Here is a 26,842-nt window from a genome sequence, read left to right on the forward strand (position 1 = left end):
GTTTATTGAATATATTTTCATGAATAAACTCTCTTATTATTATTATTATAACACTGTACTGTACGGTTTTTTTGGTCTCCTGTGAAATTGTTCAAAATGGACTTAGCAGATTTACACTCTTAGCCGACGATATGCTCCCTCTATCTATGTTAATTACTCTGAGTTTTCGACAATATAGGTCAAACTATAGAATTTTTAGTGAATTCTGATGGAAACTGAAAAAAAAATTAGGAAACCACTGACGATAAGTTAGGATCTTCAGAGCGCACATTCGTACATTCGTACAGAATGAAAGAGTGCTCAAAAGCTCTCGCCTTATGTCAGTTCTGTATTCTGCTTGACTGACTCTCCCACTAAATTTCGCATGAAGCTTGAATTGGTTATTCTATTTATACACGCAAAGTTTCAGTATGGTCGAATCTGTATTCACGGAAAAATTATGAATAAATCATATTATTTCAATTTTGTATGGTTCTGCTATGTTATCAGCTTGAAATTTTACACGAAGATTTCAAAATTCAAATGAAAAATTTAATCTCGATCGAATCTACAGTTTTGTAATGAACAGAAAAAAAACAATTCGAACGACCATGTCCGAACCGAACCTAACCTGAAAATTTTCAAATCTCTAGCTCTATTTGTTCGGAAATTATCGTACTCATTTTTCGTTTGAAGCAGAATAAACCATTGCTGGAGTTGAGAAAAATTATTTTCTCGAGAAATTAAAGAAAGTGAAATCGATTTTCTCCTTCATTTGATGGAATTGATATCCTTCAATTTGATATACTTACAGTTTCAAATAAATTAATCCTAATAATATTAAAAGTATCACAACAACGCTTGCTCCTATACCCATGTTCTGACCCAAATTTGAGCTCTCTTGTGGTTCCTCAATGGCAACTGAAACAAAAAAGTCGAATTGTTAGTACCTATGTTGCAATAAAAATAAATTCAAATATTATACCCGACAACCGTTGAATTAAGATATGCTATCTGTCTAATATATGAAAGAAAGTGAAGTATGGAACTGTAAAGAATTGAAATCTGGTGATGGCTTGGTTAATACCCAGCTTCATAGTCATTTCAACTATTAGGAGAATAAATTCAAAAACGACTAGATAGATCTACCTACGTGCAGAAATAAGAATAATGAAGTTGATAAAGCTTGAGAAAAAATTCAAACATCAGTTTTAATCCTCAAAAATACAAAGGCATGATAAATGCTTATTATTCTTTTAACCTATCAACATTACTACTCACCTTCACATCTTGGTTCTTCTCCAGACCAATTTCCGGTTTCCAAACATTTTCTGAGATATGGTCCTGCTCTTTTGAACCCAGGTATACAGTGGTATTCGATCGCACTGTTATAAATAGTTCCATTCGTTACTATCACATGTCCATTATCTAGTTTCTTAGGTTCGACACATTCAACAGCTGGAAAAAGCAAAAAAGGAATTATACCACCGGGATTTTTTGAGATTGATGTGGGATCATTTTATTTTATATTCATATCGATCAGTACCCAAGATGGGTTTGAGGTTTGGAAATCGGCATTTGTTTTATTGAAGTCAAGGTTGATAATATTCTGTCATGATGGTCGGTAGATATTTTTTTATTGTATATATGTTTTTTCAAGTGAATTTTCTAGAGGCATTGAAGGTAAAGATTACAAAATAAACTTGCAAAAGAGGTATCAAGGGTTGAACTGGCTGGATCTGAATCCTTGTGTGGGCTAAGAAAAGGACACTATGGTGGCAGTTGTTCAGCAATGGGAACTCAGAAATAAGAGATCCTATTAGAGGAAGAACTTGCTTAACTGAACTTGTGGAATTCCGTCCTATATAAAGAAGTGTCTGCTTCAATAGAGAAAATGAACTTACGAACACATAGCGGTGCTCTACCACTCCATTTACCGGTGGATAGACAGTGTCTGGTAGCATTGCCTTGCATATTATGACCTCTTGGACAACTGTATTGCATAGTTCCTCCTGCACTGTAGGTATCGACTGTAAATAGTGCTCCGTTATGGACTTCTGGCATTTTGCATTGTATTTCTGAAAATAAAAAAAAAACATATTTATCTATGGATTATGAATTTTTATGTAAATAATATCATTTCGACATACGATTTCATGGAATGTTCGAGGCCTGAAAGCTCTGCTTCGCAAAAAAAAGAAATTATAGGAATAGGTACCAAGAAGATCTTGTTCAAAATAATTCAGACAACGAGAGCTAGGATCACTTTCCCCTGTGTGTTTTTTAAATAAAATGGACGTATTTTCATGGTAACGAGAAATTTTCTTTTCATATGTAAGTGGCGCTTTATTTTTTCAATAAGATGGAGAATGATAGTTCGCTGCGACCACCGGAGTTCCACAGGGGTGTATTTTGGTACCTTTTATGTTTCTATATTAGATCTCAGGAACTGCTTCTTGCATACGATTTGAAAATTGACGAAGAAATAAAGATCTTATCCGAATGCTTGAATATGCAGAATGATCTCTTTAGGCTATGTGGCTGGTGTGCCGAGAATGTATTGCTTTTAAATTTAAGTGAATGTAAAACCATGAAATTTTAAAGAAATGTGGAACCATTTGTTTTCGATTATCAGCTTCATGATACAGTAGTGACGAGCATGGACTGCTATTCAATGAGAGATATAACAGTTGCTGCTATGAAAGTTCTAGGCTCTTAATTCGATATTGTATGGATTTTTCCGAGTTTGAAGCGATTTTATCTTCACACCATGAATTTGTAAAAAGCAATTATTATATATTTCAATACAGTATGGAATCCTTGCGACTGAAAGTACATAGATAGATATATTGAAAAAGTACAAAAAAGTCTCAAATCCCTCTTTCTGAAAAAACTTGGTGATTATCGTGTTTGAAATTACAATTATGATTCATAAATATCTTCTAAACGGGTTTGGATTCGCTTCGCTCAGAAAGGTTCTTGAAATAAATGAATTTTCTCTAATTCTGTGGTTATTCCGTTCATTCTTCCACATCTTGTAGAACAGAATCGTGCGAGAATATATCAGAAACGCACAGTTTTCATGGTTATATTTTATTATTCTATGTTGGCACTCCGAACTTTCCGCCACGGCTTTATCTGTCAATTCATCAATTTGCCTTGAAGAAAATCAGTTCTGCCAACCAACATTTTTCAATGCAAAAAGCACTAAATTATATTTATGGAAATATTTCATTAATTTCAATGAAAATGCAATGAGTTAGAGAAAATAATGTATAATACTCGTACAGAAGGCTCATTCTACCACTCGTTCATTCCAAAACTCGCCACTTCGTGGCTCGTTTTTGAATTTTGAACTCGTGGAAGAATATCAATGCCTTCTGCACTTGTATTATAAATAACTATTTCTTCATAAGATATAATACGCTTTGCTATCATCACTGCAATTTGATATTCCAGGTCTGGTATCAAGGTTTTCTACGGAATACACATTTTTTTCATGTCCGCTGACCGCAATGTTCAAAAATTATAATTGCCAAGGAAATGTAGGTATATTTTTTGCTCTCATTCTGACAATTCAGGAATTCAGTTGAACGTACAATTGGAAATTAACTTGCATAGTTGGTCTGTTATTTTTATTACCATTGAAGTTTTTCTTTTCATGATTTTGTTATTGGCGTGATTTTTTTTTGCCCATTATTATTGAGCTTTGGCCTGTTGGATGTATTGTTTGATAAATGACCCTGTAAATCGATCTGCAACATGTTTACTCAAAAACGTGAAAACACCGAATCCGAATAAGTGAATATATTAAAATGCTCAAATTTCCATAGAAACGAAAGCGAAAATTGAAGTAAACATGAAAATTTACAAATGATATCAACTTCCATCATGATCTATTCATTCTCACCTCTACAAATAGGCGGCTGAAGACTCCATGTGGCGTTTTCTAAACAAATTCTCCTTGATACTCCATCCAATTCAAAATTCGTGTCACACGAGTAGAGGGCAATTGCTCCATAATAAGTTGCGTTTGAAGTTAAAATCACTTTTCCATGATTCACTGCTTCTGGTTCCCCACAATCCACATCTGAAAAAGATATTGTAAACATTATATTGATTTTGAGGACATTGGAATAAGCAGCAAATTGGCAGAGGGTTTTCACTATGAAATGTGTCTGTCAACCACAAAAGTCCTATTTTAACTGCTAATAAAGTGATACATTACTGTGGAAATTTCCAGAGCAGTATATTATTTCATAATCATTTTCTAAATGGCAGAAGCCGTACATTAATTCTTTACTTATAACGGTTGTTTTTTTTCGAGGTATATAACTTTAAGTTGGCATTACTGTTCAAGATGGCGACCGATTTAACAGCTGTCGAGTGATTTATTCTCAGTTTGGTTTGGCAATTCATCATGAATAGACTCACGCCTAAACAACGCTTGCAAATGGTGCAATTTTATTTCGCAAATAATGGTTCTGTGCAGAAAACGTATTGCGCACTACGTCCATTTTATTTTGTTTAGCGATGAAGCGCACTTCTGGTTGAATGGCTACGTCAACAAACAAAACTGCCGCATTTGGGGTGAAGCTAATTCTCAAGTGTATGTCGAAACACCGTTACATCCAGAAAAACTGACTGTTTGGTGCGCTTTATGGGCTGGTGGAATCATTGGTCCGTACTTCTTCAAAAAACGATGATGGCCAGAACGTTACAGTCAATGGTGATCGGTAAAGAGCCATGATTACTAACTTTTTCATTCTTGAATTGAACAACCATGATGTCCAGGAGCTGTGGTTCCAACAAGACGGCGCAACATGTTACACAGCTCGTGCCACAATCGATTTATTGAAAGACACGTTTGGTGACCGCCTAATTTCACGTTTTGGACCTGTGAATTGGCCTCCAAGATCTTGTGATTTAACACCGCTAGACTACTTTCTGTAAAGTCTAGCTATGTAAAGTCATTGGTCTATGCAGATAAGCCACAAACCCTTGACCATTTGGAAGATAAACAAAATTCGCCTTGTTATTGCTGATATACGGCCACAAATGTTGGAAAAATTCATCGAAAATTGGACGTCCAGATTGGACTACATCCGAGCCAGCCGTGGTGGTCATATGCCAGAAATCATATTTTAAATGTAATGCCACAAGATTATCTTGCGGATAAACAAAATTCATGTCAATCGAATAATCCATCGTTGTTTTATTGCAATTTAAAGTTCTATAGCTCTAAAAAAAACACCCTTTACTTACATGTACACTCTGGAACCTGCCCACTCCACTGTCCTGTCTCTTCACACGTACTTAAAGATTCACCGACAATTTTGTATCCTCTTTCACATCTGTACTTCACCAAAGCTGACACTTTGTAAGTTGCAACGGAAGCGCTGTTTGATTCTGACGTCTTGATCAAGGTTCTTCCGTACATCCTATCGTTATTGGTAACTGATAGTATACTATGATCAGCCAATATGGGCTCAGGACAACGTATTTCTGAAAAAATGGTTAGTAATTTCTTATCGAGATTCATAAGAAGTGTTTTATAATACGGAGCTTTTCAACCGCCATTTTCTCTCATAACTAACAGAGTTGTTTTGCTATACACATTAAGAAGACACTCTTCATATATACAATAAAAATTGTTTTTACTTACGACTGCTTACCTTCACATTTTGGCATTGACTCACTCCACTGCTTACTTTCCGTGCATATTCGTTTCGATGGCCCAATTAGTCGGTACCCTTTGGAACATTTGTAAGTGATTTCGCTAAAAAGGTACGTTGATTTGTTCGTATGTATAACTTCTCCGTGAATCAGTGGAGGTACTTGGCCACAATCGATAACTGTAAATTGAGAAGAAATGAGATCAGATGAAAAATGAGGAGAAATTCAGTAAAGTTTAAATTTTAAACTTTATGTATATCCTGGCAACACCAAACAGAAATGTTTAACTAGTTTAAGCTTGTTCATACCTACTTATGAAATTGCCTTGATGGTAATGAATTAATTAATTTAATCTTTCCCACCGCAACCTCCTGGTGCTTATACTTAGTTTTGCATTTTTTTGATTTTACTCAAAATCAACCCGGGTTCGAATCTCGCGTCTACGTATCCATTCATTTTTTTTGTATTAATATTCAGTATATTTGTTTTTTCAAAAATAACCAGAAATTTTGTGTTAACAGATGAAATAATAAACCTTAGTGAAAATTTTGGAGCCTCTTTCCATTTCAGTTATAAATTGGCTTAACTCACATTCACATATCGGAATTGCCCCAGACCATTCCCCTGATCTCAAACAAGTGAGTGTAGGTTTTCCTTTCAGAACATGTCCAGGTTCACAATGGTACTCGATAGCTGAATTCACATTGAAGTCATACCCCACTACAAAGCTTCCTGGAGGCACATCAGGTTCTGCACATGTTATCACTGGAAAAAGAGAACAAATTGAATATTTTAGATGTCATAAATGTTATGCCCATATGTTTCAAAACCGGAAAGAAAATAATGAATCGATTCGAAACATTAAATTTGCACTTTCTTCATTTCTAGAGAAGGAAGAATGAGTAGGTATGGATCATCGTTACACAAGAATATCACATATATGAAATTGGTACTCACATTCACATGAAGGTGTGTCTGATGACCATTTACCCTCACTTGTACATCGCTGGAATTTCTCTCCGTCAATCCAGTAGTCGGCATCGCAGGTGTACTCGATCAAACTGTCCAAAAAAGTAGTTTCGTTCAGTAGTTGGTATGATCCTCTCTGGATTCTTGGAGGAGGGCCACAATCGATATATCTACAGGAAGGTGTTTTACCAATCCATTTTCCTCCAAACTCACAGCTGAGGGTCTGAAATGAATTATAACATAAAATATGGGTAAGAATAAGAATAGAATTATCGGGAGCAGAAGGAGTTATTAACCAGATACAATGGAACTCTTGGAAGAAACAACAGAAGAAATAACAAAGCCACACTGTCTACCGTACATTTTCCAGATAGATAGCAGATACCATAATGAAATGGGATATCAGGAAAAACAAGAAAGATCAGCGAACTGCAAGACAATATGCTCATTACAATCACCGAGTGAGGCAATAGAAAAAATGATATATGGAAGCGTCCGATTTTCAGATATGGAAAACGCCTTCTACAAGAAGGGACATTAGGGATCACAAAATGAAAAACTTGCATTCCTAAAGAAAATGAAGGATGTAGTATACTTGCATCAAATAGAACGTTTAGAAACGAACAGAAAAAAAAAACTGGATCGACAACAAGGAAGAATAAGTAGAAGAGATATAAAAAAAGAAGCCAAATACCGTGGTGAGTTATTGAAACGAAGCCTGAGTTTCACCGAACAATTGGAGATAAATGTAAAGGAAATAAAGCAGGTTCATATAACCAACAAAATATGCAGAAAGAAAATAGCACAATGTGAAAAACTAACAAGAAGATTACAAAGTTTACTCAATAAAATAATTTGACATGTCATAGGACTTCGATGGCTAGTCAGCAATCAGCAAATAAGAGATGACCTGAAGTCATCAAGTAGAGATCATGCAGAAAGTTTATTGGAACGGATAAGGACATAAAAACAATTATATAAGCAGAATATGAAAAGTATAGGTCAGAAAGATTGACAAAACAGTACCTCTATGCAAAGCAAAATAACTTCATACGACGAAAAGTTTTCCCCGAAGCAACCACAGAAGGAAGTGGTAAAAATGAAACAAGAGACATAAGGAAGACATTTCGAACCTCTAGAAAACATAAGGTCTCTATGTACAGTTCTGCTTTTTCTGCAGTAGGTATTTATTCTCAACACAAAAATTCTCATTTCCACTACTAATTCAACAATATACTATTATTAATATAATACTCACAGACTTTCCCACTAACAGGAATCCAGGTTCACAAGAATAAACGACTACATCTCCAGCTTTCTTTCCCAGAACCTTAACCACTCCACCTTCAATTTTAGGTGGATCGTCGCACCAAGTGTACAGACACTTTGGTGTTGACTCTGACCATATTTCATTCTCGTCACACTCTCTCATTTTGTTGCCTACCAATGTGTAGTTGTCCCTGCAAGTATATACTGCCTGTGCACCGAATGTTGTTCGGCTTTCTTTTAAAGTCACGAAGCCATTTTCTATATCAGGTAGGGCACCACAATTCACATCTGGAAGGAGTCTTACTATAGTTTTCCATATTCAATAAAAAATTGAAACAATAATTGACTAAGGTTTCAAACATCATAAGTGCAAAGCGAGAATCGTCTTCCCAACAGACGTTAATATCATATATAAATTGAACACCTGAGCAACATATTTTTGCCACTTTCATGATAGTAATGCCCTCAACATAGCAACTGCTTTAAAGACACTCATATGTATACTATTTTTATTATACCTGCATCCTGCATCATAGCTTCAATAACAATGCTGACAATGAATTTTGGATCAGGATAATTATTCATATATAAAAAAGAAGGATGTGACTGAAAAGAAGAAGTAGGAGGAAAAGAACTTGCTCCTTTTAAAAGTTAGAAGTATAAGCATATCCATTTACTTCTAAATAGGAGGATTTGCTCGCAAGTAAAATTTCATCATTATTAATATGCATTAAGGATATGACTTTATCACCTTTTATAAAGGGCAGATTTACAGATTAGGTTATTATCGATGAATTGCAGGAAGAACCAAAATATTTTTGGTAGTTAGATAGACCTACTTCCGGATAATCAACTTTCATTCTATGGATTTGAATAAACAAATTTTGACCTATTTATGCTCTCTTATACTAGTGATTTATACTTTATCGAGTTACTTACATCTGCAGGACGGTGCGCTGCCTGACCAAACACCATTATTGAGACAACGTCTAGATGGTTCTCCAACTAGCATATGGCCCTCAGGACATCTATATTGGACTATAGATCCTATTCTATAGTCAGTGCCAACGATTGTTGTGTTTTCCTTTTTGTCTGGACCTCCACAGCTGGATGGTTCTGAATAGAACATATTATCTCAATGCAAATATTTTTCAATGGAAATAGTTACTGATGAAAAAGGAAGATAAAATAAACGGACGAGTGTACTCAGCGGGCAAGATTCTATTCACTTGGCCGAGTGGCTACCAAGGTATACTATACTCAGCGCGTATCTAGCTATATAATCATAAGTCTCAATAAAAACAAAGAAAAGGCTTTTTTTGGCTAAGTCACTGGTTTAAGCCATCAACTGACTGAGGTGTAATGATAAGTTGTTTGGAGTCACTAAGTTTTGCCGCTAAGCTCTTTGGATGAAACGCTAGTTTGGTTGATATTGGTGCTTGGCTGAATATTAAGTATCGTTATCTCTCTCGTGAGTAAAAACCTTTTTCAAATCAAATGGATGATACTATTATCAATACTGTTATCTCACTTCTTCTCTGACTTTTTAATGAACTAATTAATATTCATTTTGTTAGTTTGTAAAAGTTTTTTGGTTTACCGTATTGACAAATCCAATGCAAGTAGTCCAAGTTACATCCAACATCATTCCAGAGCCACTTTCTGCCTCCATCTAAAACCACACAGTTCTGTTCGCCATTATAATTGTTTGGCTGGTCACTTCCCCAGGCAGGACTCAAAATGGTTTCCCCTGAAAGTTAATAGGATTATTGAGAAAAAAGTCCTATATCCACTTACTGAAAATAGTCGAAACAGACTTTTTGAGGCAAGGGCATATTGAAAATTACCTTATAAATTTATTATTTTTATTAACTTTCTCAAAGAATTGTTGGTTCTTTATGAAATTATTAAGCAACAAGCGCTCAAAAGCTCCTGACATCCAATCAAATTAATCAAATCAAATACTTAAAGGTTTCAATACATGGGTTAAAAATTATATAATATGCGTCCTACCATTCGTCCACTTATAAATCTTGGAGGCTTTGTTGGGTTCTTTCTGGGCCCCAATCCAAACCAATTGTGTTTTAAAAGAGTTCCTTCTCCTCTCCAGTTCCGAATAGAGAAATGAGGTAGTACTGCGCCCCATACTGTGTACTAAATCACCTTTGAACTTTTGACAGTACGCTCGAGCATCTTTGAAGGACCTCCCTTGCGATATGCCAAATTCGTAACATGTCCTGTTGAAGGAAGTCAATTTCAAATCTGCAGGTGCTCCTGGTGGTGAGCAATCGTCGATTGAAAGCTCTGAAAACAAGACAAATAAATTAAACGAATGTACTGTATACAGTACATTCGTTAATTAAGCAAATACATGTGTAATGAAAACTTTATATATAAAGTTTTCATTACACATGTATTTGCTTAAATGATATGACATTAATCAGTGAATATTCTCATATCGGGTTGAAATTCCTCGTGTTAGGGCCGCTGACAGACATTTTGGAATCCGGCAAAATGAAATTTTGCCGCCTAAACTGTCTAATTGTACCTTCATTGATTGCTATTGAATTTATGAATTCATTTGATGATTTGATTTTACTCTATAGTCAAAAGATGATGTAGTTCTTGAAGGTGCTTAGTGGCACCTATTTGTATTTTCATAAATAGTTGAGAGTGCTCATTCGATTCCAATAGAATTGGGCGCTTAGCAATTTTCTTATTTCTCTACAAAGAGTGATATTTTCGTTAAGAATTAATATTGTTGTGTCAAAAAGTATGACTTCTGACTATTTTGCGCTCCAGCAAAATATTCAGTATGCCGATCCTGGCAGCGCTTCTGCCACGTGTTTATAAAGAATTATCATTTCAATCTTCGTTCAAAATTTTGTGTAGATAGACTATCGAAAAAAGAACTAATATTTCAGTGACAACAAAACCGACTTAGTTCAGAACAATCCCAAGCTTCGTGCAAAATTTCGTGCCAAGAGCGTCGTCAGAGCCATAGGAAATGCAAGCAGAATATAGAAAAATAATGAAGAAAGCTCTGAGTTTTTGAGCTATAATTGGACCCTTAGAGACCACTTGATTGTATATGGAAAAATAATAACATTTTCGAGTTCTTGAATATATGAAATTTCCAAGGTACTTGATATAAGACAAATTTATGCCCAAAAAAATTTTTTAAATGCCTACCAAAACAAAATACCCATCAGATTGTAAGAGCACGAACATAATACTAGAGAAAAACAAAATAATTATGAAAGAAAAATAGCGGAAAAAAGGATTGGCCAATGTGTTGTACCTATATAGCTTCAAGAATTTACCCAATTGTACCGCTGAAAATCAGGGAACTGAAAAGTGTGAACAGATTCAAAAAAGAAATAAAAACATGGCTTATAACAGAGGATCGATACATGTTCCATAGAATGATCAATTCTAGTTGAGATTTAACTGGTCAAATCTAGACATGAATCACCCGAATGCAGAAATTACTGGCTGAATTAGGATTCTTTATAAATTCCCAAACATGTACCTACCACCGATGAAGACGATACACACCCGATAATGAGACAAAAAAAAATACCGATGATGACAGAGAAAATGATGATTTGAATACAAATTGAAGAGGAATAGATGGTGAAATTGTTCATTTTGGTTAAGTTTTTGAGTGAATTTAATTTTGATTTTAAATATCTGTACACAGTTGTCATTGAATAACTCCACAGTATTTTTTAAGTTTATTTGTAGTTTTCGAACGAATAAACTTATATTTATTATTTATTATTATATAGGTATATATGTAGTTGCCAAGGGTGCAACTAACACATGAATGAACGACCTTTCAAAGGCTCCTGTCTTAAAGTCAGTGCTTTCCAAATTTTTTCATTGAACTGATCTATACTGAATTCTTATACGATGTGGCTCTCCGTAAATTATTCTATTTTGGCTATGATTTTTCTTCAAGCTGCATTAATTTTTTCCTATAATCATAATGGATCACTAAGACCATTCAAGAAGAAGGAAACAGGTGTAAAACTAGAAATTCCGGAAATTGCCATTAAAATGGAACTATGCTTTATCGATGTAGGTACCAAGTTTTTATAAGAAGTTTTTTGTTGTTGAAGTTATGTGACTGCAAACATGTTGAAATGAATTTACATTAACGCTAGAACAAGTTCAACTTTTTAATTCAGCTCAATTATGTTTCATTACTGCAAATAATATTAAATTCATATAAGGTATGTTTATGTTACCTTGATTACACACTTAATATCAGAATTTATCAACCAAATTAAGTAATTTAATTTTCTATTGTTTTTTCTATCTTCATTAATTTCATAAATCGTCGCAATTAATAGGTGTAGATTTCAGACAGCCATGAGAAATTTATCTACGAAATTCTATTCAATACAAATTGAATACCGTCATCTCACATATAATTATCAGACAAAGTGAAAACTTTTAATCGAGTGTTAGTTAATTTTATCCTCTACTCTATGGAAAATGCAAGTCACTGTTTACTGCATTTTTTCAGTATTACATTATAACAGCCTTCAGTTCATATTATGGAATTGATTAATGAATGGGAAAATGCATATTGGGATCCATATCTATATAGGTATGCAGCTTACTTTGTGAATGCCAATATAGGCCTCTCCAGACAAACAATTTTAAGAGAACTTTTTGTTAATATGCTTCATATAACTAAGTGAAGGATTTGAGAAGAGAGTTAATCTATCCACTTTATCGCCAATTAGGAGTCTTTTTCCTTTTTTTTACCTTCTACAATTAGGGCTTCGACTGCTTACTACTGTCAATATAGAAAAGGTGCAGAGAATGGTAGAATTGGCAGGCAAAACGGCAGAATGCCGTATTTTGCAGCAAATCGCGATTTTAGCCAAGGATGCACGAGGAAGGGTAAAACTTTCCAATAATTTTTTATTTTAATTTTAGATATTATTGCAGAATAATCAAGATGAACACTTTTAATATCATCAACTATTATTGTGTTCTCAGTGCTACAAGGTACATGTACAATGTACCATGCAAGTCCTCGATATATTCTTACATCATTATCACGGTAATCCAGTATCTGTTCTTATACAATTTAAATCAAGTTTGTTGCCTTCATTAAAACTTTAAATGAAAAAATTCTAAGGAATTAAAAATAATCACTCCTTCGATTCGTTATAAACTTACCATCTGACGTAAAAACTTCAACATCGCAAAGTGAGAGGGATCCGTCAACTCCAACCAGTTGTAGAAAGACGTATTGCCCAATAATATTCCTGGCACAAGTGAATGATTTAGTGATGCCTTCATCTGAAAAACACCAAATACGTTAGTCATTTCATATCTCCTTAATCGTTGCGCTCAAAAAATATAATTGTACAGGAGTCAAACGGTTACCTTCAGTTCTTTCGATAAACCTGACCTTGTATTGTCCGATTGATTTCAATGGAAGATTTTCGAAGCAAACCGACAAATGAAAGTAATCAGATTGTTGGTAATTCATTAATTAACTATGCAAAAAAATTAAGCTTTTTGATTGTGAACGAAGCAAAGAGGAAGTGTTATGTTCTTCCAGCTATTATTATAGATGTTTCCTCCGATAGTTGATATAATCAGGAGGAATATAGAATAATCTTGATAACCTTTTGTGTACTGAATGTAATAATATCTTTATGAGCTGCTTCTCATACAAGCAAATTATTAAAATCATGTAGAAAGTAGAGGTTTCGCGTTTTATCTAACGTTGAAGTCTCCGAAAATTCGAACGTGAAAGTACCAAGTTAATTATTTAATTGTTCAATTTTCAGAAGTAAAGATTCAAATGTCGGTATTATTTCAATATCTTTAGTTTTACAAGCTTTGACTGCAAGATTTTGACCGTTTGGTAGTGAATTTCAACCATTTCAGTATGGCTTTGGAGCATGTATCGTTCCCTTTTTATAAATAGCGTATACACGTCAAATGTCAAAAGATGACAGCTTCAAAAGTAACAGCTATCCAAATATCGGGCTATTCAAACTGTTTATGCCTTTAAAGTTAGAGAATATAAAATTTTAATATAGGTGAAGCAATAATGAATAAATTTTTCGTTATTAATTCTAGCAATTTCTTAAATATCTAGATGTATACCTACCCACCATTCGACTCATTAATTTAAACGGGGTTAGGTACATGTCAAATTATTTCACATTAAAAAAGAGTAAATATAATGGACTAAAATTGTATTGAATTCTTGTCACGATCGATCATTCTCGGAATATTTTGACAGTTTCTTCGATTAAATTCAAACGCTCACCGCTACAGAGTTAGTAAATAAGTACCAAAACTTATAATTAATTTATTTATCACAGCTACCTAACTGGATCTTCATAATAATTCGGATTTTCCTGAGAATTACTGTAGAGAGCTGTTTGAATTTTTTTCACGAAATCGATTGCAGATACGACAAAACTACAACAAACCAAAATGATGAAAACTTTACATTGGAATATATATGCCAATTCAATTTGAAAATCTTGTGAAGGGAAGGTGCTATGAGAGAAAAACTTGAACTTTAACACCTGTATCTCACAAACAAAGCGTTTGCGGACTCATGTTATAGGACTTTTTTTCTTGAAATGATCCGAGAAATCTGTCATTTTCATTTGTAGCTTCAATTTAGGAACAAACTGTATATATATTAAATTCAAAACTGATGTCTCCACAAATAAATTACAATTTGAATGAAACATAATAAATTGTACAACACAGACCAGACAATTTTTCGATCCGAATCAGTTCTTTGATAAGTACAGTATTGAAATTTTGTGACGGGAATGAACCGAAAACAACGGGTAAGTGTATAGCGATGACGAACGCAAAAATCACAAATGGCAAATAATGGGCGATGCCGAGAAAGCAGATAGATAAAGGAAAATAATAAAGCTCGGACTTGTGAGAATTAGTTTGTAATTTCGTTTGAATTCGATTTTTCAACAGACACAATAAGAGAAAACTGAAAATACCTAAGGTTCCTGGAAACCAAGCACACAAAGGGTTTCTCTGCAACTGACTGCTGCTGTTTCCAACCCTTATTTCGATGTCTTGAAGAGGCTGATGTCCGCAGCATCCTCTGGTGGTGATCCGCACCACCTTTACCGGATAGGGTTTCAGCAAGTCGACGTTCCACCATGGACTTGCTTCTTTTTGGGTTTCTGAGCATTTCGCGTTATTTGACTCAGCTTCCTGGCCACTGTTGGCATTCTCTGGATTTCCACTTCTCACAGTTGTGGATTGGTTGGTAGGTTTTCTGTAAGCTACGTTGGTGCCTGAAAATGAAAAAAAGCTATTGAATAATGATTTTGAAGCTGTGCTAGAGTGATGAGAGCCAGAACATTGGTTAAACATATATTAGATCAAAGCGTATATTGTGTTCAGTACAATTCCCACGTAGGGGAATATTTACTAATTATACATATATGGATAGGGAGCAAAACTTCGAATGATTCGCGACAAAATGTTGTTTAATATCATCAAACTATAGTTTCAATTCAATTCAATATTTTTTGATCTTATCAAATATTGCATTTTTTGTCATAAAATATTTCTCTTATTCTTACAGCCTGATAAATTTTTTTCAACAGAAACATTTGAGGTTGATGTATAAATATATGTATTAATACATCTGGCCTGAAAAGAATATATGAATATTTATAATCTCTGCTAGGCCCCTGTTGAACCTCAAAGCTTTCAAGAGTCAGGATTTTCGAAAAAAAAATTCTGCAGTCCTCGTCGCCACAATTATTTTCATAAGAATCCGATTAATTCTTGAACCGTTGAGCTTTTAACCAAGGTATGGCATATTGCTGAAATTGGTGACCAAAAAAGAAATCTAATGATGCAATAATATACTGGGTGCCATTTGAAATAAGGAAGTAGTAGTTTGTTTCCGGTATAGCCGGACGTTGTAGAGATCTGAAAATATTTCAGGGAGAATGATCATTGTCTCAAATCCCAACATGCAAATTTTCAGAACAAAATTATGATTAGTTTTTCAATAACGTCTAATAGGTCATCGCGGTGAATCATCCTGTACTATTTTGATGAAATTGGGTTGGGTTACTCAATTTGGGCCGTAGGTAAATGATTGCATACAAAATTCAGCTTTTCCAGATGAAGGGTGCATAGGTTTGATCCCGGGATTTTCATAACTTACTATCTACTTGTCGTATTTTGATAAAAATTGGTATGGGTATTCGAATCGTGTGATCCATGGAATCGGTGATTCCATGAAAGTTTCTTGTCTTTCTGATATACTTGCTCATACGATTTGCACATGCGCTAACGTGGAATACCCGGGATCTCAATATTTCTTGTTTTAGGGGAAATTTGGTGTTTTGGTTGGGACATTAGCATATAGATATTTCAGTTTTTATAAATTAACGTATTCGTGGCGTGAATAGACCTCAGGTGATCTTGTTTCACTAGACCGAAAGCCAATTAATGCAGTACTGATTTTAAGGCCGAGCGAATATCAATATACAATCGAGAAAAAGACGGCAAAGTTTCTTCTGTAATCCCAGAAGAATGAATAAATCTTTCCCAAATAATCTCGTGCTCGATAATAATTTGATACGCATGACACAAAAAAGCCACTTTCTCGAAATACATATATCCGATGAAAAAGACGTTTCAATTAGAAACCAGATATGTGTCACTAAACCACCTCACGGAATCTCAAACGTGGTCACTTTTTCAGTCATTTATTCAGATACAAGCACCCACACTTCGTGTCTGAATCAATTAAAATATAAGAGCAAACCGTTGTTGTTCGTGATCATCGAATATCCTCGAAGAAATTTGACCTAAATGATTTGTGGTGTGAAACTGATCTCATTACTTCTTTTGTTGGACTAAGGATCGCGAGGCGTTCTACTTTTCTCCAGAATATTCACAGCATACATAGAGAAACGTATACACACTATTCAGAATTTGAAAAAAGTGAGCGACTTGCAAAAGGAATTCACAATAAAATATGCTAATATTTGCACAGTGTTTGTGCATCGCAAGATCGTTTGTATTGAGAATAATGGGGTTTTCATTGATCCGGCTGTTAATTCTCATCGTTCTAAGGAGGTTTGAGCATAATTTATAAGGATATAGAGAATAGCTCATTAAAATGGTGTTTGCTGCATTCTAGTTCAAAACATATTAACTTCTCCATTAATTATACTTCATTATGAAGAAATAATCATCAATTGAAACGCATGTGTGAATAAATATGAACTACTTCCACTAGTTCCACTTACTATTGTTTTGTTTTGAGTACTACATTGGAAACTAACTTTGAAGATTCGTTCTCAAGAACAAACTAGTATAAATTATATTGGAATGTTATATTCGGATTTTTAATGAAACATTAAGAGAAATCTGATTTCTAACATCCAGTTGCAGGAACGTTCATTAAAGTGTAATGCCGTCATTAAAATTTTAATCTTCCAGCCTATTGGCTACCTGCACTGTTTAATGGAGGCTTAAAATATTAATGCGGCATTGAATCTTATTGAAAGCTTCTGCAACTGGGTCTTAGACATCAGATTCCTCCTAATGGCCTTATTTGTGTGATTAAAAATCTCAATATTCGATATAATATACTCTAATTTGTTTTTGAGAACGAATCTCAGTCCAGGTTGAGTTTTAAAGCTTTACATTGAATGTCAAATACAACTTTAGGTTCCTCCAACGATCCAAAACACTTTTTTCATTTTCCATTTCACTTTTGATGTTTTCACCACCTAGATAATACAAAACTGAATACAAATAAGAATCATCAATTATGTAGCACTCGTCAAAAAAAATTCTTTTTTTCATGTCCGTTATGAGGAAATATTTATTAAGCTTCGATTATACAAAAAAAAACGAGACAACATTGCCTCAGCTGTATTCAAGGCATTTCCTTTCTAAGAAATGGATCCAAAATCAAGATGCACTTTGAGGAATTCTAATGATTTTATATGATTCTCGCTTATAAATATCTAAAATATAAGAATTCTATTTTCTAAATTGATTAAGTATTCTGAAAGTGACTGTGGATTATCTCTATATGTTTTCTTTTTTCTGCTGTAGTGCAGTTTTATGAATCATCGAATTTTTACAATGAAATGCATTTCATCCTGAATGATAATGTGAAAGATTTGTAGGAAAAACTTCTTTTTTTTGAACTTTGAAAAACCTCTTATGTTTCCAGCTGAGCCGAATCTGGAAAGGCAAATTTAAGAAGTGTTTTATTTGATTACAGAAGTCTATGGCTGAACTAAATGCACAACTTTAAGACTCACCCTGTATAACCAAAAGCTGTGCTCGTGGAAAGTTGAAGCACGCACAAGTTCAAGGGAACGACGCATTAAAAATGCTTCAGATATACGTGTCTGATGTAATATTTTTATTTTATACCTGCAATTAATTTATAATTTGATATAAGAATTATGTTCCTTCCAATTTTTGTTAACAGGCTTTTTAACAATTGGAACCTTTTGCCAAGAGATTTTTTTTCTATTTAACGTTATTCAAGTTAATTTCGAACGTTTATTCTTAACTTTATTGCATGAATTTAAAATTATTTTCGATTGGTCTAAACTCTAAAGTGACCGGTATTCGGGTATAGAAATTTTTCGTTCGAGTAATTATTATATATTTACCTAATTAAGGTTCTTGATGATATTTCAAAACTAAATCGTCAGACAAAATAATGGCTAAAATGCGATAGATGTTTGAATTTGATCGATATTTTATTATGGAATAACCTTCTAATATTAAAATTCTATTATATAAGTACACAGTTTTGATCAGATATGCTTCTCTTCATTATACAAAATAAACTGTTCTCTTCTTTCTTCTTCTTCTTCATATTTTAAGCCTGTGGCTTGTATTCTCCAATTATTATGCCTCCTGTGAGATCGAAGTCCATGAGTCTCTCCATCGTTTTGGTGGTCTCCCCAACGGTCTGCGTGTTCCCGGTGTTCCGTCTCTCACAATCTTCGCAATTCTTCCATCGCCCATTCTTTCCACGTGGGCATTCCATAATCTTCGCCTATTGCGACCCCATCGGACTACATCCGGAACCTCACATTCGCTGCGAATATCTTCATTTCTTCTTTTGTCTCGTAATGTGAGGCCCAGGATGTTTCTGAGCACCTTCATCTCAGCAGTTCGCAGTGCGTTCTTCATTACTTTAGTATCGGCTCTCGTTTCGATACCGTATGTCATAATTGGTCTCACAATAGTTTTATATATTCTGACCTTGGTTTGATTGCGCATGTGTTTGTTGTTCCACACAATGTCTCTAAGAGCACCCGATATTCTTGCCGCCTTATTTGCTTGTTCTTTAATTTCCCGAGTTCTGTCCTGATTGGACGAGATCTGCACGCCCAAATATGCAACCCTCATAACCTGTTCTATTGGTCGGTCCTCAACTACAAGTTTACATCTAATTGGTTCCTTTGAAACGACGAGTGATTTGGTTTTTGTGGTAGATATTTCCATGTTCAATTTTTTTGCCTTTGTGTAGAATTTAAACAAGAGCCTCTGTAGATCGTCTTCGCTCTCAGCCACAATTACTGCATCGTCGGCGTAGCAGATTATCTTTATTTCACCGGTTGTTAGCTTGTATCCTCTTGCTGTATTCTTCAAATCTTCTATTATATCGTCCATTATTATGTTGAATAATTGGGGACTCAAGGAATCTCCTTGTCTTATTCCTGTTGGTGTTGGTATTTCTTTTGTGAGACCGTTGTTTGTCATAATCCTAGTGGATGTTTCATGATTTAGTTCCCCTACAATCCTTACAATATCACTGGGAACATGTTTCTTCTTCATGATACGAGTGACATCTCTCAGTTGGACGCGATCAAAAGCCTTCGTCAGGTCTATGAAACACATGTACATGGGCTTATTGTACTCTATGGACTTTTCTATTAGCTGTCGGACTATGTATATGGCGTCCAGAGTTGATCGGTTTTTCCTAAACCCCTGCTGCTCTTCAGAGATGTCCATGTGCCGCTGTATCATATCCGTCAGAATCCTGGTAAACAGCTTCATAGTAGAATCCAGCAAGGTGATTCCCCTATAGTTTTCGGGTTTCTTTTTGTCCCCCTTCTTGAAAATGGGTATTGTTACACTCTTTTTCCATTCCACTGGAACCTTTCCTGTGTTGAGTATTTTGTTGAAGAGAGATCTTAATTCGTTGCCAAGTACGGACCCTCCATACTTAAGGAGTTCATTTGGTATCTCGTCTGGACCTGGGGATTTACGATTCTTCAATTTTTCAATCGCTTCATTCACTGCCTGGTTCGTGATCTCAGACATGCCAGTATTTTCCGCATCTTCACTGTAGCGATTATCATCCTGCTCTTCATGCGCACAGTGCAACCCTTTGAAGTGTTCTTCCCACGTTTTCTTCTCAATCTGCTCAGTTCTAGTGTATTCCGCCACCTCTTTCCTTCTTCTCCTCAGCACGCTCCAGATTTTTTTTCTGAGCTCCATAAAGGTCGTGTTCCATCTCCGAAGTGAATTGTTCCCAGTATTTCCGCTTTATGTCTCTTATCTCCTCGTTGACCCGATTTCTGACTTCTATATATCGACTCCTCTCTTCTGATGTTTTCTTGCTTCTGTATCTGACGTAGGCTGACCTTTTCTCGTTCGCTAACTCTTTTATTTCTGGGCAATACCATTCTTTGTTGTTGGATTTCTGTACTGTCTTTATTTGTCTCTGTCCCATTGCTTCTATCGCCGCTGCTTTGATGTTATTCTTAATCTTTATCCAGCATGTTTCTACGTCATCTATTTCCTCAATCCCATCTATCTCAATTTTCTGTTGGAGACGTGTTTGGTACAGGCTTTTTGTTGATGCGTTGGTGAGAGATTCGATGTTGAATTTAGTTTTTATGATGTTATTTTTATCCTGTTTTTTTCTCTGCATGTTCATTCGTAGTTTACACAAAACAAGATTGTGGTCCGAGCCGATATTTGCTGATGTTATGCTTCGGATATCTAAGACCTGGGATGGATGTATGGCTCTGTTTGATATGACATAATCTATCATAGAGTGCTGACCTCGGGAGTTTTGCCATGTTATTTTGTGCTGAAGTTTGTGCGGATAAAAAGTATTGTTTATCCTCAGAGAGTGACGTGCGCAGAAGTCGACAAGAATTTCACCATTATCGTTGATTTGATCTTCGTTAAATCGATTCATTATCCCTGGCAGCACATTGTTGCCCACTCGTGCATTCAGATCTCCCAAAATTATTATTCTTTCGGTTGGCGGTATTTTTCTCAGTTCTGCTTCAATAACTTCGTAAAAGGCATCTGTTTCTTCTTTTTTCCGACTACTGTCTGGGGCATAAACACTTATAATATGTGTCCTTCCGGACTCTGCATTTAATGACATCACAAGGATTCTTTCATCAATGTATCGGATATCGTTGATGAATGGCTCGTATTTTTCCGCAATCAAGACTCCTACACCTGCTGATGCTCTCTTACAATGGTCTACGCCGCTATAAACGAAGATGTAACCAGGAAGCTTCATAGTGCCCCTGCCTTTCCGCTTAGTCTCAGACAGTGCGCAGATGTCAACTTTGTGTTGCCTCATCTCTAGAAGTATCTCATGGCATCTCTTATTCCAGGACATGATATTCCAGCAGGCAACCCTTAAAATTCTCTTCCTCCAATTTCTCTTCTTTTCTCTCAAAACCGTATTCGTTGTCCTATTTCTAGCCATGTTCATTACCGTTGCATCCGTCCTATTCCGAGGCTGATTATTGGATCTGTGAGCAAGGATAGTTTTTACGCCAGGTAGGATGCTACCCTCGCCTGACAACCCTCCTCCTTTATCCGGGCTTGGGACCGACAGTGACGCTTGATAGCTACTCAATCCACCACCAAAACGCCCCAGGCGGAGTTGAAAATAAACTGTTCTTGAAATTAAAACATTACAATTTTCGTTGACACTTCACATTTAAGATTATGAAATGAAAAAAAAGACAATGATGGAAATTTTTTGCATATGAGGTCTAATTTTTGGCAACATTTATTCCTTATATTTTTTCAAACTTTCTTAAGGGTGAAATAATCAAATCTACTCACCGCAAAAGGGCAATTCTCCTTTCCATTTCCCCGATTCTTGACATATCACGTCACTATTCCCAAACAATTCGAAACCTTCCCTACACTTATAAGAAGCTATAGTACCGGCAGTCAAATCGGTCCTACTTAGTGTCAATTCGGCGTTGACTGGAACTGCTGGATGTGGACAATTAACTGAAAGAAAAAATATAAAATTGAAAAAACTTTGTAGTAGAAAACACGACACATTTTATACAATAATTCATTATTTCCTATTTCATTGCAAAATTTTATTTGGTCAAATTTTCTCTGGATTCAGAAAATCGAACCACATGAGAGTTTGAATAAAGTCGTCTGGCTTGCATTTTCGTCTTTATCGAAGAAAAACTGTGAAATATGGCGTATTTTCTCTTTGTGTGACACTAGTGTCCACTTTGACGCGCACTCAAAGTAAACTGAGTCAATTAATCACAAAACTATCAAAAAAGTTTTTGTAGAACGAAATCTCATCTTTCTTACGCCTTCTAGTGAAAGCCGATCGGACTTATACAACGTGAGATACAGATAACTAATAATATTAGTTATGAAATAATTTTGATGGTGATTGGAGAATAAAAAATAAATCTAAATATCAACTTGTTATCAAACCCATATAATGAAGAAGTAGGAGAAAATAATAAATGGTTTCTTTGATTTTCTTCATTATTGTACGTTGGAATAAAAATATATATGTCCTAGTTAGCTGGGATTCTAGCGTAACAAGTTTTAGTAAAGAAGTAAAGAATTTACCTCCTAAATCCAAGCATTATTTGTGTATGACCTACATTGAGTTATCAGTTACTTAATCAAATTACTTGGGGTGTTTTCAAGGTAATTCTTTCACAAAAAACCTTTATGCAAATCACGAACAATACATTTAGATTCAGTAATGAACACCAGAAACCCTATAAGGTCCGACATACGTTTCCTGTTGTGAAAAAACAGTTCTTTAGCGAAACAAAAACACCTTCACCGAGCCTTTTAATAGTTCACCTTGATCCTATCTCTTTCTACCTGCAAAATGTGGAACATTCCCGAATGAAATAAACAGGTTTCAGTTCGTAACGATTGAAATGTCGCCTACCACGTAAAGTTTGAAAGTACATGACCTCTTGCTGAAAATTAAGCATCGATCAGGTGTTGTAAGTGAACGTTGACTCATTGAAATTCATAGGACCAATGCGGTGAAAGAAAACACCAACCAGGTTCTTGAGGAATTAAACGAAAATTGGTTACATAATTTATGTGAGAATATAGTCGACCCCTTCCTGGAAATTTTGAAAAAGTACTGACGGGGTTTTTACGAGATTATCCAAATTCGTGTTTTTGATCTAAAATGGATATTTACCACTTTTTTGGATCAATTTTTCCGGGTAACGGAAAAAGCATAATCCATTTTGTGGTTTCGAAAGTAAACGTAAATAAAACACTTTCATTTAGAATATCGACAAGTTTTTATTTCAATAAAATGCTAAGACCTTGTCGTTTGTCGTTATGTGAGGAATACAACATCATGTGAATGTCCTCCGCTATGTACCTAATATCGTCAATAGTCTGACAATTACCGGCATAAACACAATCCTTCGTATAACCTCATAAAAAATCCAAAGGTAATAAATCATTAGATCTTGGTGGCCCATTCGCATAACCGAAACGAGAAATTACGCGTCCTGGGATTTTTTTTGCAATAAAGCCAAAACGGGGCGTGTTTTGTGGCTTTTTGCACCATTTTGCTGGAACTACAACTCTTCCAATTCTTCTTCTTAGTACGCCGTCTCCTAAAGAAGGTTGGTGATCCATTTGGCAATCAAAATTCTAGATGTAGCAGCCCAAAAATGTCGGTGAAGGTGCTACCGAATCATCTTCTTAAATTCTTCAGCCAAGAATTTGGTCTTCTACCCACCGATCTTCTGCCCTGAATCTTACCTTCTATTATCAACATCAGAAGCTCATATTTCGCACCCACCATCACATGCCCTATGTATCTGGTCTTTCTTTCTTTGATGCCAAAGAGGAGCTCAAGTGGTTTATGCATCAAGGTAGGTACTTTCTCATTGGTCATTTTTTGTACCCAAGATATCCACAACATGCGTCTATAAAGGTACATCTCAAATGCCTGCAGTTTTTTTTCTGTAGTTTGATCGAGAGTCCATCCTTCACACTCATATAACAGAATAGAAAACACATAGCATCTTACCATTCCTATCTCAGGTTTCGTAAAGAACTGTTTCATGCTCATAAAGGCCTTTCTGGCTTGCTCAATACGTGATCTTATCCCTATTTTAGGGTCACATTGGCTGTTGATGATAGTGCCCAAATATTTGAAGGACTTCACCTGTTCTATAGTGCGCCTGTATATTTTTATTTGCGTAGTTATAAATGTTTTTGCAAAAATAAGTAGGTAGCTTTGTTTTCTCTTTGTTGAGAAAGAGGCCATATTGTTCAATTCTAAATTATTAATTTCATCCAAAAGCAATTGGAAATCATTTTGCTATAGCAATGAGAATTGACGGTTTGAGTGACACCTTCTTCATTTTCAATTACAATTTTCCAATCGCTTCACCAGACCAAATTGCACACCATAAAGTGACTTTTTGTGGATGTCATGATCTCTCAGCAGTTACATGAGGATTTTCATAACCACCCAGAGAAAACTGTGCCTCGACGCTTAAGAAAATTCGATGCGAGAAATCAATTGAACCTTATAAAAATGGAGATTCAAGTTCAAATGCAAAATACGACATAGCGTGCAGTAAGAGAGGTCCATAGGTAGTGCGCGCCGAGGAATCGTCGACCAACCCAATTCAATGACTAAAAAAAAACCCGCTACAAATCGGTTTGTTCTCCGAAAGATATTCTATGGTTCAGAGGGTTATCAGAACAGAAAAAATTGATTATATTTTGGATAATTCTCTTTATCGATGAGCTTTATCCACAAAATTTCAGTAAAATATGATGAATGGATTCAGGTATCTCAAAATTTGAATATGATTGCATTAAAATTAACCATAAGGAACGATAAAGAATATTCCGAATTATCATATGCTTAAAAGCTTAACCACACTCTTCTCCTAAACAAAACTAAAAATCTTTCAGTAAAGTTCAGATGAATAATTAAAACGTCTCTTAAGTGTCAAAATTCAGATTTTGGTGATATATACATATAATAAATAACTCGAAAATATACAATTAATTTAGTAAAGGGCATATGGATTTCATAAAGAACAATATCTATATGTCTTCTGTTGCTAATCACGTCTTATTTATTCCCGAACAGGTCATCAAGACTTTTGAAATTTTTTAACCGAATGTTTGAATAGAATAACATAGCTATGAATGTATACAAAGAGAAATCAATTGCTGAACTACAACTTAACCTTTGTTAATAATCCATTACAAAACATACTGGTACTAAATCTTCATATATGTTAAACATATTAATAATTGTTTAACCTTTCTCCTATTTTCCTCTTCTTTGTAGGTAACTTAAGAATGGCGAAAGTAGCTGTTGTATCTAATGTTTTTAGTTGAAATCACTTTGAATTATACAGCAAAATGACTGCAGGTGAATTTTAACGATCGATAATCGATATATATTCGCCATTGCTTCATCGGAATATCTTCCATACATTATGCACGCTCATAGTTATAAATTTATCTAACGGTCGCCGTAAAACAAGATATTTAAAGGTCTAGATGCAGAGCAAGGTCAGTTTTAAAGACGGAACTGATACAGTAATTTCCATAATGCTTTATATTCAATGAAATTCATCAATCATTAAGTGAAAGATAACGCCTACAAGAGAACTTGCACTTTTGTTTGTCGGTTTGGCCTTCAGTCTTTGATATTTAATTGTGTAGATGAGGTTTGTTCTGGATTGTACAGAGTAGCATAATCTGCAAATTTAGCACGTGAATCAAGCTTCATATAGAAATTACGGTATTTGAAAATTAGCAAATACATTTTACACTATAATTTTTTCATTTATTTATCTTTTTGCACTCGAATCAAACAAAAACAAGCAACTTTTGAAATCGGTTTCAATTTTCAATTATCAATGTCCTTGGGTTATTACTACTGATAATTTCAAAACAACGATTTCAATAGAAATGGAATTTTGCATTTAAATGTAGAATAAGAATTTCAAGCACCAGATACTACAGGGTTAACCAATAAGAATATCCCGTAACCTAGCAGCTGTCACAGAGATCTTGTGATTTACCACATATAAACTTTTTTCTTTTGGGATACGTGAAGGATGAGGTCTATACCAATGCTCCACAATTAATTCAAGACCTCGAAGATAGAATTCGTGAAACTATCGAGAACATACAGCCACAAATGTGAGAATTAGTCATGGAAAATCATCAATCATGAAAAGGAAATGGTGCTACAACCGTTGTCATTTGACTGATATCGTTTTCCATCATTAATGGCATACTTTCCTATTTACATCCCAATAAGCATCCATTGGTTTCACTTGAAATATTCTCACTCGTTTTTTTTGTAATATTAAAATGAAGCCTCTTATTGGACTGTGATATCAAAATACGAAAAAAATTAAAGAAGAAATTATCAATATTCCACTTCAACAGATGCGTATTAATTGATATTTTTTACCTTCATGCGAAATTTTAATGTTGATTGCGACTCCAGATCCATAGAAATTCGGTTGCAATACAGTTATTGGAAATTTTATAGAAAAAACATGTGACCTGCAGTCTAGACTAGATATACATGATTCGTAAATATCAACTTTATAATACAATAAATAATACAGAAAATCTACACATTTTG

At 34.9% G+C, this 26,842-nt stretch overlaps 1 protein-coding gene across 1 annotated transcript in view; it reads right to left on the minus strand.

Annotated features, from left to right (window-relative positions):
- LOC123672912 (sushi, von Willebrand factor type A, EGF and pentraxin domain-containing protein 1) overlaps positions 1-26,842 on the minus strand; it is a 46,826-nt gene that overhangs the window by 1,493 nt on the left and 18,491 nt on the right. The window contains exons 2-16 of the mRNA XM_045607246.1: positions 22,027-22,200; positions 14,910-15,212; positions 13,093-13,215; positions 9,907-10,197; positions 9,494-9,643; positions 8,833-9,009; positions 7,883-8,181; positions 6,613-6,847; positions 6,247-6,420; positions 5,655-5,834; positions 5,245-5,484; positions 3,890-4,069; positions 1,884-2,057; positions 1,261-1,437; positions 792-900 (exon numbers count right to left, since the gene is read on the minus strand). Of these exons, the coding sequence (XP_045463202.1) occupies positions 792-900; positions 1,261-1,437; positions 1,884-2,057; positions 3,890-4,069; positions 5,245-5,484; positions 5,655-5,834; positions 6,247-6,420; positions 6,613-6,847; positions 7,883-8,181; positions 8,833-9,009; positions 9,494-9,643; positions 9,907-10,197; positions 13,093-13,215; positions 14,910-15,212; positions 22,027-22,200 (2,986 nt within the window). The remainder of the gene's footprint in view (positions 1-791; positions 901-1,260; positions 1,438-1,883; positions 2,058-3,889; positions 4,070-5,244; positions 5,485-5,654; positions 5,835-6,246; positions 6,421-6,612; positions 6,848-7,882; positions 8,182-8,832; positions 9,010-9,493; positions 9,644-9,906; positions 10,198-13,092; positions 13,216-14,909; positions 15,213-22,026; positions 22,201-26,842) is intronic.

The sequence above is a fragment of the Harmonia axyridis genome, chromosome 2, assembly GCF_914767665.1.
Source record: "Harmonia axyridis chromosome 2, icHarAxyr1.1, whole genome shotgun sequence".
Lineage (NCBI taxonomy): Eukaryota > Metazoa > Arthropoda > Insecta > Coleoptera > Coccinellidae > Harmonia > Harmonia axyridis.